Source organism: Heterodontus francisci, chromosome 34, assembly GCF_036365525.1.
Source record: "Heterodontus francisci isolate sHetFra1 chromosome 34, sHetFra1.hap1, whole genome shotgun sequence".
Classification (NCBI taxonomy): domain Eukaryota; kingdom Metazoa; phylum Chordata; class Chondrichthyes; order Heterodontiformes; family Heterodontidae; genus Heterodontus; species Heterodontus francisci.
Window position 1 is genome coordinate 3,972,856 of NC_090404.1, and position 13,519 is coordinate 3,986,374.

The window sequence follows — 13,519 nt, forward strand, 5'->3', positions numbered from 1 at the left end:
AATCTGTTTCTTTTTCCCGTTTCTTCGATAATGCTGCTTCACGATGTTCTCAGCCCGTAGCTCGCCAACATTGAAATCGTGAATGCAGCCTCCCACTACCCTCTTGTGGCGACTAAATATAACTACAAAAGGGCTCGTGTCCACTTATCTCATAATTCAGCTCCAAGGTTCACCCGAGCAAACCCGTGACTAGCCAAGAAACACACTGAGTTTCCTCTCGCAGACAGAATTTGTTTGCATGGGATGAATAATTCCAAACAAAAGAGACAGGAAGTAAAGAGAGGGAGACTGTCCACTTACTTATGTGCCTGACTATTTAATGATCAGTTCATATATTTACTGGGACATCTTCCCATCTTTATAATCGTTGTCTGCTCTATTTTCACAAGCCATGTCCCAGATTTGATTCAGTGAGAGGAGGTGAGAGTGCCTTGCCGGTTTTTGTACGGGCGGACTGTGCCTCTGTAACAGTGTGAGGCTCAGCGCACAGTGATACACGGCAGAGTCAGAGACAAGAGCCCCGGCAACTTTTAGAGGAGCCGTTTTCTTGTCTTGGTCCAAATCAGCAGAAAACCTGTCAGGGAAATCTGGAGAATTATCTCCCGACACGGAGCTATATCTTTTCAGTAAATATCTCGGAGCTTCCCTGGGATATTGGACGTATCAGAAGAGAGTTGAGCCACCGTATGCTGTTGAATAATTGCAATTTAGTATTATGGTCTGTCCTTCCTGAACCATCAATTCAGGCGGATCCTGGGACACCGAATCTCTGCCAATCGTTCCTGAAACATAAATACAGAGCTTGTAGAATATCTTGGAGTAGATATAACGTATGTAACATACACTGATTAATGAAACATAGACTCACCTTGTAAAACGACCATTAGAATCAGTAAGGAACATGGGGAACACATGGTGTCTGGATTAGACTTCGACAGAAAATAACAAAATATTTTCAAAATCTTAACCTTTCTGGTCTGATATTAAAGGAAAAACTTAGATCAGAGCCAGGCTTCACTTAATAGCCGACTGAGGGGCGTTTCCAAAGGACGGGATTGGCAGGTCTCTCAGTATGACTCTGCACCAATCATTGTTACTTGTGCAGCGATTTCCGCTGCAAACTCTTTCCTTCACTGTCTGTGTCTTGTGTGTCTCTTTCCCTGTCTCACTCTCTTGCTCTGTGTGTCTCTGTCAGTATCTTTGTCTCTTCTCGCTTTGCCTCCTTTTCCCTCGAACTCAATGTCTCTATTCATAAATAGGTTGATCGATCTCTTATAAAGTTGAAGTGTGAGAACATTGAAAATTAGTCTCAGCCTGGCATTAATGAATTCTGAAAGACAAAGTATCTGAAAGATTGCGATAGTGAGGTACAGCCCGTGAAAAGGACAATGTGCAAAGACTAGATTACAGCACGCAGACTCAGTACCGATAATGGGATAATTTACATGATTTAATGGGTTAACGTGTTTAGTATTAATTAAAAATAACCCGAACACATTGACATGTTATCAAGATAGCAAGATGGGACTAAGCCTGTAAGATATAGAACAAATAAAAGCTAAAAGAAAAAATGAAAATACGAGCTTGAGTCAATGCGGAATAAAAGACAAACTCTGCTCCCAATGGGAACGGGTAAGATCACTTCTGCAGTATCCATTGCCTTAGCTGGTAAGATTTATAATAATCTGACTTGTTAACTGTGCTTTTCCCTGTACTAAATGCAACTATTTAATTATCACAACCGATTTGGTGTAATCTCCTTCTGAAAGTCTTTCAAAACGTATTTCTAAATAATAGTTCTCAGAATTGAAGGAAAAAATGCTGGGAGAACTACTGATGGATTCCACCAGAGGACAGCAAACACTCATTAATCAGCCTGCAGCATCTGTTTGGAAAAGCTGATCTCTGCCAGTATTATACAGGGTACACACAGAACTGCTGAGCCCATTAACTGCTGAGCTAAGGTTCCTGGAGATAGCTTCACCCACTGGCAGATCCGGGTCTTGTTCATCAGCAACTCGTTGGTTTCAAATCTAATTGTGCACCTCGAACTCATTCGGATTAAATTGATGAGTTCATCTGTCCTCAGTGAAGCGGATTCCCCAGACTGTCTCTGTCTCACTCGATGGCCCCCAGGTAAGAAAATACAGATTCTGGGCACTACTCCAAATTCTAACACCCATTCTGTCAATTTAGTCACAATCCAGTTTCCGATGATCTGTTAAGTAGTGTGAAATTTATTTGCACCATAAGAGGTATCTTTTTCCCGTTGCATTTCACCCTTGGGTAGGTCTCAGTTATGAATACATTAGACACCATCTCTGTTTATTTTACAGTAGGCCGTGTGTCAGTTATTACTGAACTAGACCATGCTTCTGTTTATGCTATACTGGACCCTGTATTAGTTAAACTTCTTTATAATTTTCCCTCTTTATATTACAATAGCCCCTGCCTCACTAATTACTGTACTAGGCCAAGCCTCTGCTTAAATTGCACTAGACTATGTCTCTGTTTATGCTGCAAAATATCCTGTCTCTCTTGACATTATATTTGACCCTGTTTCATTTATTACTGCATTCGACCATCTGTTTGTGCATGTTAGACTGGGCCCTATCTCACTTATTACTGCACTAGACCATGTCTCTATTAATATTGCACTAGTCCCTGTCTCTGTTATTACTGAACTAGAACATATCTTGTTTATATTACACTAGGCCCTGTGTTAGTTATTACTACAATAGACCATATCTCTATTTATATTAAAATAGACCCTGTTTCAGTTATTACTGCACTAGGCCATGTCGCTGTTTATATTACACTAGGCCTTGTTTCACTTATTACTGCCCTAGACCATGTCTCTATTTATATTACACTAGTCCCTGTCTCAGTTATTACTAAACTAGACCATATCTTGTTTATATTACACTCGGTTCTGTCTCAGTTATTCCTGCACTAGACCATTTCTCTATTTATATTGCACGAGGCCCTGTGTCAGTTATTACTGCAACAGACCATATCTCTATTTATATTACAATAGACCCTGTTTCAGTTATTGCTGCGCATGGCCATGCCTCTGTCTTTATTACGCTAGGCCTTGTCTCAGTTAATACCGCACTAGACCATGTCCCTGTTTATATTACACTAGGACCTGTCTCTTACTACTGTACTGGAACATGTCTCTATTTATATTGCACTGGACCATTTCTTTTTATAACCGATTAAGTCTTCTCTCAGCTGTTACTTCACCAGACTATGTGTCCCTTTATAAACCACGGTCCTACAACACATTTTCAATACCTGTGTAGTGAGACAGTGAGTTCCAATATACAGAGACATTTGTCAACTTGACTACAGGTCAATGATTCTGAAATCCCCTAATATAGCAGAGGCTTGTCACCCAAACCCCCCACTGCCTAGTGAAGAGGCCCTCACCTACCAATTAACAGCTTTCTGTGTCACAGACCCTGCTAGGTGTGGAAGAGACTAAGGGGAGATGTCAGTATCCAGGGTGATGGTGATGGGGGTGATGGGGTAGGGTTGGCCTCTGACTTGATACATCGAAACAACCCGCATTCACCTGCACAGGGATGCTGATGAGATCTTCTTTTCACTCAATCACTTGCAATGTCCTATTTCACATGTATAATTTTTATTTTACCTGCGCATTGTTTTTTCTGTTACCTGCCTGTTTTCTCAAGCTCTCCATTTCAAATGATTTTCCCCATCTGTTTATGACGATGGGAGTATCTGTTGTTTGTGAAGGGTGTTGGGATGATAGAGAAATGAGGAAAAGGAAAACGCCGAAAGATCGGGATAAATAGAGGTTAAACCTCTAGACAGGGAGCAGAAAAAATAAACAAAGGGTTAAATTGTGAATTCGTACAATGAAAGGAAGACCTGAGTAATGTACCAAGGAAAACCATTCGACCAAAATGGTTTGCATAGTTTTGGTTATACTAACAGTTCACAATTCAAGTCCCATTTTAGATTGAGTGAGTGAGAATGCCTTGCCGGTTTTTGTACAGACTGTCTGCGCCACTCTAACAGTGTGGGGATCATCCCACAGTGATACATGGCAGAGTCAGAGATAAGAGCCCCGGCGACTTTTAAAGGAACCGTTTGCTTGGCTTTGTCCAAATCAGCAGAAAACCGGTCTGGAAAATCGTGAGATTTATCCCCTTGTCCTGTGCCGTACCTCCTCAGTAAGTACCTCGGAGCTTCCCTGGGATACTGGATGTACCAGAAGAGAGTTGAGCCAGCGTATTTAGCTGTGTAACTACAGTTCAGTATTACGGTCTGTCCTTCCTGAACTGTCAATTCAGGCGGATCCTGGGAAACTGAATCTTTACCACTCGATCCTGTAACAACGTACAGACTGTCAACAATCTGAAAGTAAATATCACCTATGGAACAAATAATGACCATTTAAACACACTCACCAGGCAGAAGGACCACTATTATCAGTAAGCAACATAGGGAAAACATGGTATCTAGTTTAGCAGTCGACAGTGAACAGCACACATTTAAAATATGTATTCGCTTCTAGTCGTCTACGGAAGAGTAAACTCAGATCAGAGACAGGCTTCACTTCTTGGGAAACTGAGGGGCGTTTCTCAGTTCTGCAATTTTCTGCTCTCTCAGATCTGACGTCAGCTGTGAACCAATCACTGTTAGCTGACGACCAAATACAGCTGTCTCTCTCCAATTGCTTTCCCTCCCTGCCTGTATTTCTGTGTCTTTCTTACTTCCTTGATCTGTGTCTCATTATCAGTCATTCTGTCTCTTTCTCGCTTTGTTTAGCTTTCGCGAAAACTCATTTTCTCTATCTTTAGGTAGATTGATCTTCCTGTCAAATTAAGGTGAAAAGTGAAATTATTCGACATTAGGCTTATGCTGATTGAGGTATAAATGAACACCTTTCAGTCCATGAGCATAATTAATAGTTACTGTGTTAAGTTCAGAAAGGACATGATAAATAGTCACCTATCTCCGAAGCCGGATGCGTTAACACAAATCATCTGCCGGTAAGGTGTTGGTTTTAGTCAGTCAGTATTTCTAAACGCAGAAACTTTGAAATGTGACGACCCTGAGGCCGCCTTTGAGATTGGATCAATTTTGAAAGATTTCACCTGACAGATACGCACCAGACCAGAACTTTTGCGAGTACAAATTGGTCCTCTTATTCATCCCGGAGATGTACAGGTCTGTGCTAACAGGGATCGAGAAATAAGCAACGATTCCACTAACTTAACCAAATGATGAAATTTCCCATTGAAATTAGGATGTCGCGAATACAGAGAGACCAGACGAAATCTTCCCCTTTGTGTTCCCAGCGAAAGGTTAATGAAACCCAACCCTGAATAACCCGCCTCGCCCCCCGTCAGTCAGCTCAGTGTGATTAGTGGCAATGAGTGAAATAAACTGATAACCATTATCTACAGTCAACACCTGTCTTTGCTTCTTTGAGACGACTACGCACAAACCAATTAAAAATCAAACTCTTGCACAGATCGGTTAGAGATAAAACTGTCTCTCAGATCAATTAGAGATCAAGCTGTCTCTCAGGTCAATTAGAGATCAAACTGTCTCTCAGGTTAACAAGAGATCCAGATGACTATTTCTTATCAGTCTTTGCCTCTGGTGAGCAGAATTTGATGTTAATTTTTCAGTTCTCTTAAAAAAAACATGTGGTTAAGGATGTGACATCAGACTAGTCAGAGCGAATCCTCTCAGCTTTTTCTATCTGATGTCCTGCAGGAAGTGACATAGGACTAGCACCAGGTCTTTCCTGTATGATGTTCTGTAGGTTCCTGAGAAACATCTTTACCCAGAGAATGGTGAGAATGTGGAACTCGCTACCACAAGGGGAGACTGAGGTGAATCATATAGATGCATTTCAGGGGACGCTGGATAAACTGATGAGGGATAAATGGAAGGAAAGATTTTCTGATAGAGGGAGTTGACGAGGAGTGGAGGATGCGAACCTCCATGTGGGGAATGTGAACCCGAGCACGGATCAGCTGGGAAGAATTATATTTTCTGTGCTCCAAATTCTACTTAATTTTATGAAACACTGACGGCGAAATTTCACCGTCAGTTCGGGTCAGTTGAAGTTTTAATCGGTAATTTCCGCTGTCTTTAACCGTGTGTTCCAGATCTGAGCGATGGAGATTCTGTTACTGAGTGGAAATCTCGCTCACACAGACAGAGGGAGAAGATGTCACTTTAACCTGCACCTATCCCAGCGATGGTTATTACTTATTCTGGTACCGCCAATACCCAGGCAGACAGTTTGCAGTCCGGAGGTACACAAGCGGCGGCGATGAATGTATGGCGGTTTTCTGATACAGTCCAGCAGTCAGACAAGTTGCATCGATTGACCATCTCGAAGCTGCGGCTGTCTGACACCGCGGTCTATTGCTGTGCACTGAGTGCTGTGCTACAGCCTCGTACAGTAGCTGCTGCAGGTTTCTGGGTCACAGCTGCTGTTTGTTGAGGGCTGTTTATAACAGCGGATCACTCACTGACATGTGATTACATTCCTCTGTGGGAAGAACGCGAGCACAATCCACATAAACACCATCTAAAATCATTCACACCGAACACTGATTCCGTCCGATTATCACATTAACTGTGTGAGGGCAGAATTGGCTGCTGTTTATTTGTGTATCTCCAGGAACTCGACAATCCCATTGGGAATACAAACTCCAACAGGTGGCCTGGAACTAGTTACATCCGTGCGTCGCTTCCTCCGAAGTGACTCACTGTAATGAACAAATGAAGATTGGTATAAAATATCAGTCTTCAGTGTCGACAGCGGCAGGGCTGGTGGAAAGGAACCTGATAACTGAAGTAACTTGACTAAACACTTCTCAATGTTAAAAACACTTACAGTTGTTGAAACTAATAATCTACAATATATACAAGGTTTAGGAGGTTGTTTTCAGGACAGGGTAAGAAGCTGATGAGCAATGATGAATGGACTAATAATCTGTAAGCTTAGACGTGGTGTGCTTCAGGCACCGGGATAAATGGTAAGAAGCACAGCTGGATACAAAATGCTAATCGAAAAAAGTGTCAAAAGATTGACCTAATGAGGCACAAACCGTGAAAAGGACATTGTACAAAGACTAGAAAACCGTGCGCACACTCACTAAAGAGACTGGTATAATTTAGAAGATGAATCGATGGTCTAATATGTTTACTATTATTTATAAATAACAAGAACACCATGACGGTATCACTTCAGCAAGACGTTACTAATACTTAAAATATACAACACATATAATCTCAAAAAACTGGAATGTATAAGCTTGAGACAATGTAGGAAAATCAAGGGTATTATCAAGGATATATTTCATGACTGTGATCGTGGTTCTCCTTTAGGAAAGCTGGTTTTCCGTAACCCTTGCAGGTACAAAAGAAGGACTGAGCTGTTCTTTGCACTAGTCGGTTTATCGGATCTCCGCTGCTCTCAGTGGGAACGGGTAATGTCATTTCTATTGTGTGTATTCCCATCGCCGGAATATGATTTGTTAACTCTGATTTTCTTACCCCAAATACAGCTATTTAATTACTATAACGGTTTGGTATAGTTTTCTCCTGAATGTCGTACAAAAGGAACTTGGAAACAATAGTTCTCCGAATTGATGGAAATATTGCAGAGAAGAAATTCTTATTTATTCCACCAGGCGGCAGCACATCCTCAGGAATCACCCTGCAGCATTATCTGGAAACGCTGATCTCTACCAGCATGATATAGGTCACAAATAGAGACAGCTGCTAAGATAGGGTTCCTAGAGATAACTTCGTCCATCAGCTGAACTAGGATTTGTCTATCTGAAACTTCGTAGTTTCGAATCTTACTGTGTTTCTGGAAACCACATAGATTAATCCGGGGAAACCTTTCCTCGGGGAAGCGGATTCTCCAGCCTAAACCCGTCGCATTCGATGATCTCTAGGTAACAAACTACAGATTCCAGTCACTTTTACAAATTCTAACATCCATTCTGTAAATGCTTTCACAATCCCATTTCATATGATCTGGCGAGAAATGTGAAATCCATTCGAGCCATGAGAAATATATTTTGCCGAGTTACATTTCACCCTTGGATCTCTCTCAGTTATTCAAGCATTGCACGTGATCTCTGTTTGTTTTACTCTCGGCCCTGTGCCAATTATTACTGAATGCTTTTGGTTATATTGCATTAGTGCCAGTCTCGGTTAGACTGCACTCGAATATGTTCCTGTTTATATTTCGCTGGGCCCTGCCTCACTAATTGCTGCACTAGGCAATGCCTCTATTTATATTACGCCAGATCTTTGTTTCTTCATTGACTGCACACGACCATCTCTTTGTATATTTTACACTGGCCTTGTCTCAGTTATTACTATACCAGAATATGCTCTGTTTATGTTACATTAAGGACTGTCTTTGTTATTAGTGGACTAGATCATGCCACTCTTTATATGACACGAGACCTTTGCTGTTTGTTCCAAAAATTTACATTATTCATAACATTTATAAGAAAAGGTAGATTACAACACCATTCATGGTGGACATTTCAGAAAGTGCAAAAAAGATCAGTTTCTTTCGATAGAGAAAATAAGGTGCCTCACACTGTTGCCGTTCCATTTTATATATAATGTACACTAGACCTTATATTACTCTTATATCATTCTATGCCCTAGCTCAGTTATTACGTCACTTGACCTTACCTCTGTTTATATTACAGTAGACTGTTTCTGTTTTGGTCGCATTTGCTGACAACGCTATCGTTAGGTGGCGCCGGGCGAGCGGAGCGGGCCGGAGAGAGCAGATGAGCGGGGGGGGGGGGGGGGAGGGGTTGGGGAGCAGCGGAGCAGGAGTGGGGGAGCAGCGGAGCGGCCGGAGGGAGCAGCGGCGGGGGGTTGGGGGGGGGGGGTTAAATGCATGCAAAAAAAGTTAGCATTTTTTCAATTTGTATTTTGTAATGAAACGCATGTCAGGACTTCAAGCAACATTCTGTGAGGACTCCAAGCAACATTCCATGAGGACTTCAAGCAATATTGGACTGTAAATGTGCAAGGACTCGATTTTTTTTCTATTTTAAATGTTGTTTATAGCTTCATAGTGTCTAAGAATTTAGTTGTTCTAATTAAAGAGTTAATTTGTTGATTTAAAGACACGTGCTTTGCTTAGCCTCATTCGGGGGATTAATAGATGGTACAATTTGGCTGGCTCTTTCTTTAATTTGGAAAATTTTAAATGATATGTTAGGCGATCTGTGGAGTGACGAGATTGAATTATCAATGCGCTTCTCCCATCACAATCTGAATTATATATTTTGATTGGGGGCTTTGACTGGAGCAGTCAGTCGTAACATATTTATTGGGGGCTCAAACCCCGGAATGGCTTGGAAAGAAAGAGAAAAAAAAAGAACTCTGAATAATGTTTGTTTGGAAAGGCATTCAAATTTCAATCGTGTTTAGAAACCAATGTTTACAATTAAGGGGCAATCGATTTTAGGGCTTTATTATTAATTAAACATGTTCTATTGGATAGATATGAAAATCTGACAATATTGTCGCAGTGTCACGACCTCAGAATGTCCCTTTTATGGCAGTTTACACAAGAGCGTTTACGCCTGTGTGTTTTTAAATGTGTGTATATGTGAGTGTGAATCTCAGTATCTGTTTACTGTTAGCTGTGGCTGTGTGCTAATCTGTTTGTATCTGTGAATGTGAATGTGTGTGCATGTCTGTTTTTATTGCTCTATGTTTGCGAGTGTCGACGTGTGTGTCCGTGTGTGTGCGTCGGTGTGTGTGTGTAATTGTTTGTGCTGTGAATGTGTGTGTGTGTTAATCTATCTGCATCTGTGTTCCGTGTGTGTGTGTTTGGTCTGTGTTTGCGTCTCTGTTCCGTATGTGTGTTTATCTGAGTTTGTCTTTTCAGTGCTGTATGTGGGGTTTGTATGAAGTTCTCTACCTGATCACTTACCAAAGATCTTTCGTTTTAAACATCTCAGCGGAATAAACATAAACGTCCTCCACAATATATTAACAAATGCGTTTTGCGGGGTTTGGATGTCTGTGCCTGTACAAGTGTGTCTGTGTGTAAGTCTGTGTGCGCGTGTTTTTATCTGTTTCCAATGCACCTTGACATGGTTGTGCTGTCCACGGCACGGTGCGCTTTGATCAATTTCCGAAGATCCTAATCCCCAACAACAGAAGTGGTTGTTCAGAGAGATAGAAATGAACGGGAGAAGAAATTCCAGCTGGTTTGATAACAACTCAGCGCTGTTTCTTCCTTTCCAGGTTCTGTAAGGTCCCAGTCTCTGTTTCTGGAGTTAAGACAGGAACCGTAGAGATAAAACTCTGCCTGACACAGATTATTGTCCTGATCACAGGTCGGTACCATTAGAAACTCCCTACAACGTTCGCCAATTATCATTAAATTTCCCTTCTACAGTTCTGGTCACTTTCACTTTATTATACTCCATCTAACATGCTGTGTGTCCGCTGTTTATTTTCACAGATGGGTAACAGAGACTCAGGGCTCCAGTAAGAACAAGGAGTTGGATCAGTAAATTCAGTAATAACATGTAGTTGTTCTGTATGGTTTAATTTGCCAGCTGTAACCTGTTCTGGTATCGCCAGTATCCACACCGAGTTCCTCAGTATCTGTTCAGAAACGATAGTCACTAGAATAAGGAGACGGCTCCCGGTTTTTGAACACTTCAGCACGTAATTTCAACCGGATGGAAGGCATTTTTCTCCCATCTATGAAAGGCTTGCGGATCACAGACAACGACTATTATTACTGCACCATGAGACCCACAGTGAATAAGATTCCTCGACCAGACTACAGGTCGGTATTAAGGGTGGGCTCCAGGAAAAAAAGGGATTGCATCCTACAGCCTTTCTATAGAAAATGGACGGGAACATACACTTTTTCCGAGCTGTTCTCTTTGTCAGTGCTATCACAGTTGTGAAATGTGTCTGTAGCATTTGAACCTAGGGCCAAATTCAGAAATTTCCAGTTACCTGTTAACAATGACCTGCAGATCTCTGGGATGAATAACAGGATCGATCTGTCCAAGTAAAGGTCCTTGATATGACACATATCCGTCAGGCCACACCTTGCAAAGTTTCTGAAACAAGAGCTGCTGAATGAAATCATCACTTTAGTCGTACAAGTTGAGCCTGAGTGGTACCACACGCAATTTGAAGAGGAATGACTGCTTATAACGTCCCTGATATCCTTAGGACTATAGCAATGATGTTCATGGTCTGGAGGGTATTCATTCATACCAGGGCTTCAGAGCAATTCGAATTCTTTCACCTTAATTAGAGAGAGATCTATTTCTCAAAAAAGATAAATATATCCAGTTAGACAACAATGGAGACAAAGTGAGAAAGAAACAGAAAAACTGACAACGAGATAAAGAACAAGACATTGAGATAGGGAGAAAAACACACAAACGCAGTCTGGGAAGAAAGTATTGGTGAGACACAGCAGTAACTGGTCCTCAACGAACCTGACTGGTTCACAGCTGACATAGTATCTGAGCCACCAGCCAACGCAACCCAGAGAAACGCCCGTCCGTTTTACAACAAGTGAATTCTGCCTCGATCAAATGTCATTCTTCAATATCGGATTAGAAGATTAACAATTAAAACCTACTGCTATTTTCGGTCGAACTCTAAACCAGACGCCATTTGCTTCCTATGTTTGTGATTGATTATACTGGCCTTGCTGTTTAAGTGGTCAGTGTGTCTTCCAGGGTCATATTCATTCTTTTGATTTTGACTTCTGTGTTTTGTTACAGGAACGAGTGGTGACGATTCAGTGTCACAGGACCCACCTCAATTAACAGTTCAGGAAAGACGGGCGGTAATTCTGAACTTTAGTTACACGACAGCGGAGCCTGACTTAAATCTCTTCTGGTACATCCAGTATCTGAGGGAAGCTCCGACATTTTACTGAGAACATGCGGCATGGTACAGGGGGATAAATCTCCAGATTTTCCAGATTCTGGTGAATTGGACAAAGACAAGAAAACAGTTCCTTCAAAAGTCGACGGTGCTCTTGTCTCTGACTCTGCCGTGTGTTACTGTGTCCTCCGCCCCACTCTGTTAGTGTATCGTAGTCAGTCAGTACAAACATGGCAAAGGACTCTCACCTCCTCTCACTGAATCTGGATTGTCATCTGATAATGGAGCACAAACCAAACTGTGGAGAGAAACACATTGGTCAGTTTATAGATGGGTAGTTCATAAAACAGTTCCAGAGATACACGGACTGCCCCCCGCCTACATTTTCTCCTTCAATGACCACTTCCTACTTTGTTTGAAGGTATCCAGCCATTGCCGACAAGCGTCTGTGAATTCCGGCTGTGGAGTCCGTGAGTATAAAACTCAGTGTGTTTCACAGCTCAGTAACGGGTTGGTTCTTGTTAGTTTGGGAACTGAATAATAAGATAGTTGGACATTCGCACTCCAGTCATCACACCGAGTGCTTGGCTGCAATATAACCAAAAGGTAGATCGGATAATGAAGAATATAAAACAGTTAACTCTGGATATAACTTTAAATTAAACTGCGGAATTATAGCTTAGGGACACGGGTTCAAACTATGAAAGGTCATTTCAGGACCGATATCAGGAAATTCTTCAGCAATCAATACGTGGAATCAGGTTCCAGATGCAACAGAAGAGGGTCAAACCTGGGAATAATTTCATAAAATGATGGATATTCCAAAGGCGAAGGTTGGAGCGGGTTGGGGGTGGAGGCATGTTGGTGTTAAATGATCTATCCTAAGAGCAGTAGAATTCCAACGCCCGCTCTGCATGATCCTGTGATCTTGTGATCAATCGCAGGAGTTGGCGATTGGTACTGGACATGCAGACATATTTAGTCACTGTGTTGGTGCCAGTGTGGAAACGAGTGCAGCTTCAGAACAGCATTCAGTGACTTGACTGAAGAAACGGATTGAAGAAAAGTTTCGGTAACAGAACCATTCATTTCAAATGGAAGTTGCTTTGATCAATGTTATTATGAAGGAATGAAATATTGTTACTAATGGCGATATTCTGCATTTATTAAGAAGCAGCTCACCACAGAATCACTAAAGCAATTTGTTGTGACACTCCGCCACTCTCCTCAAAGCTGTCAATCATTCCCTATTGCATTCAAGTAAAAGGCATTTATCTCCAGAACAACTGCAAACTTGTTATGCTGGCTGTGGGAAATCTTAATGAGCAGTGAACAGCTCTTATCATGGAATTCAATGGCACAGATGCCAGGACAACATGAATTATTTTCCTCAGGCCCCAGCCTCACAGACTGGCTCTGTTAAAGGGCCAGCATTGAGTTTTAACCCCGTCCAGTTCCCTGTTGTGAGAACAATTTCATTGGACTCCCTGTTCACTGCTCTGATGTCATCAATTCTGCAATAAAGGACCTATGCGCTGATTGGAAGAACTGGAGAATAAAGGATTTGTGATCTGATTGGACGAATTAAAGAACAAAGGACCCG

General features: G+C 41.8%; 1 gene segment (V, D, J or C); it reads left to right on the forward strand.

The window, feature by feature from the left end:
- Positions 1-7,603: 7,603 nt before the first annotated feature.
- LOC137348466 (T cell receptor alpha variable 18-like) lies at positions 7,604-12,204 on the forward strand. The segment is given in 3 exon segments: positions 7,604-7,961; positions 10,297-10,388; positions 11,811-12,204. Coding segments are annotated over 3 exon segments (261 nt in total).
- Positions 12,205-13,519: the final 1,315 nt, after the last annotated feature.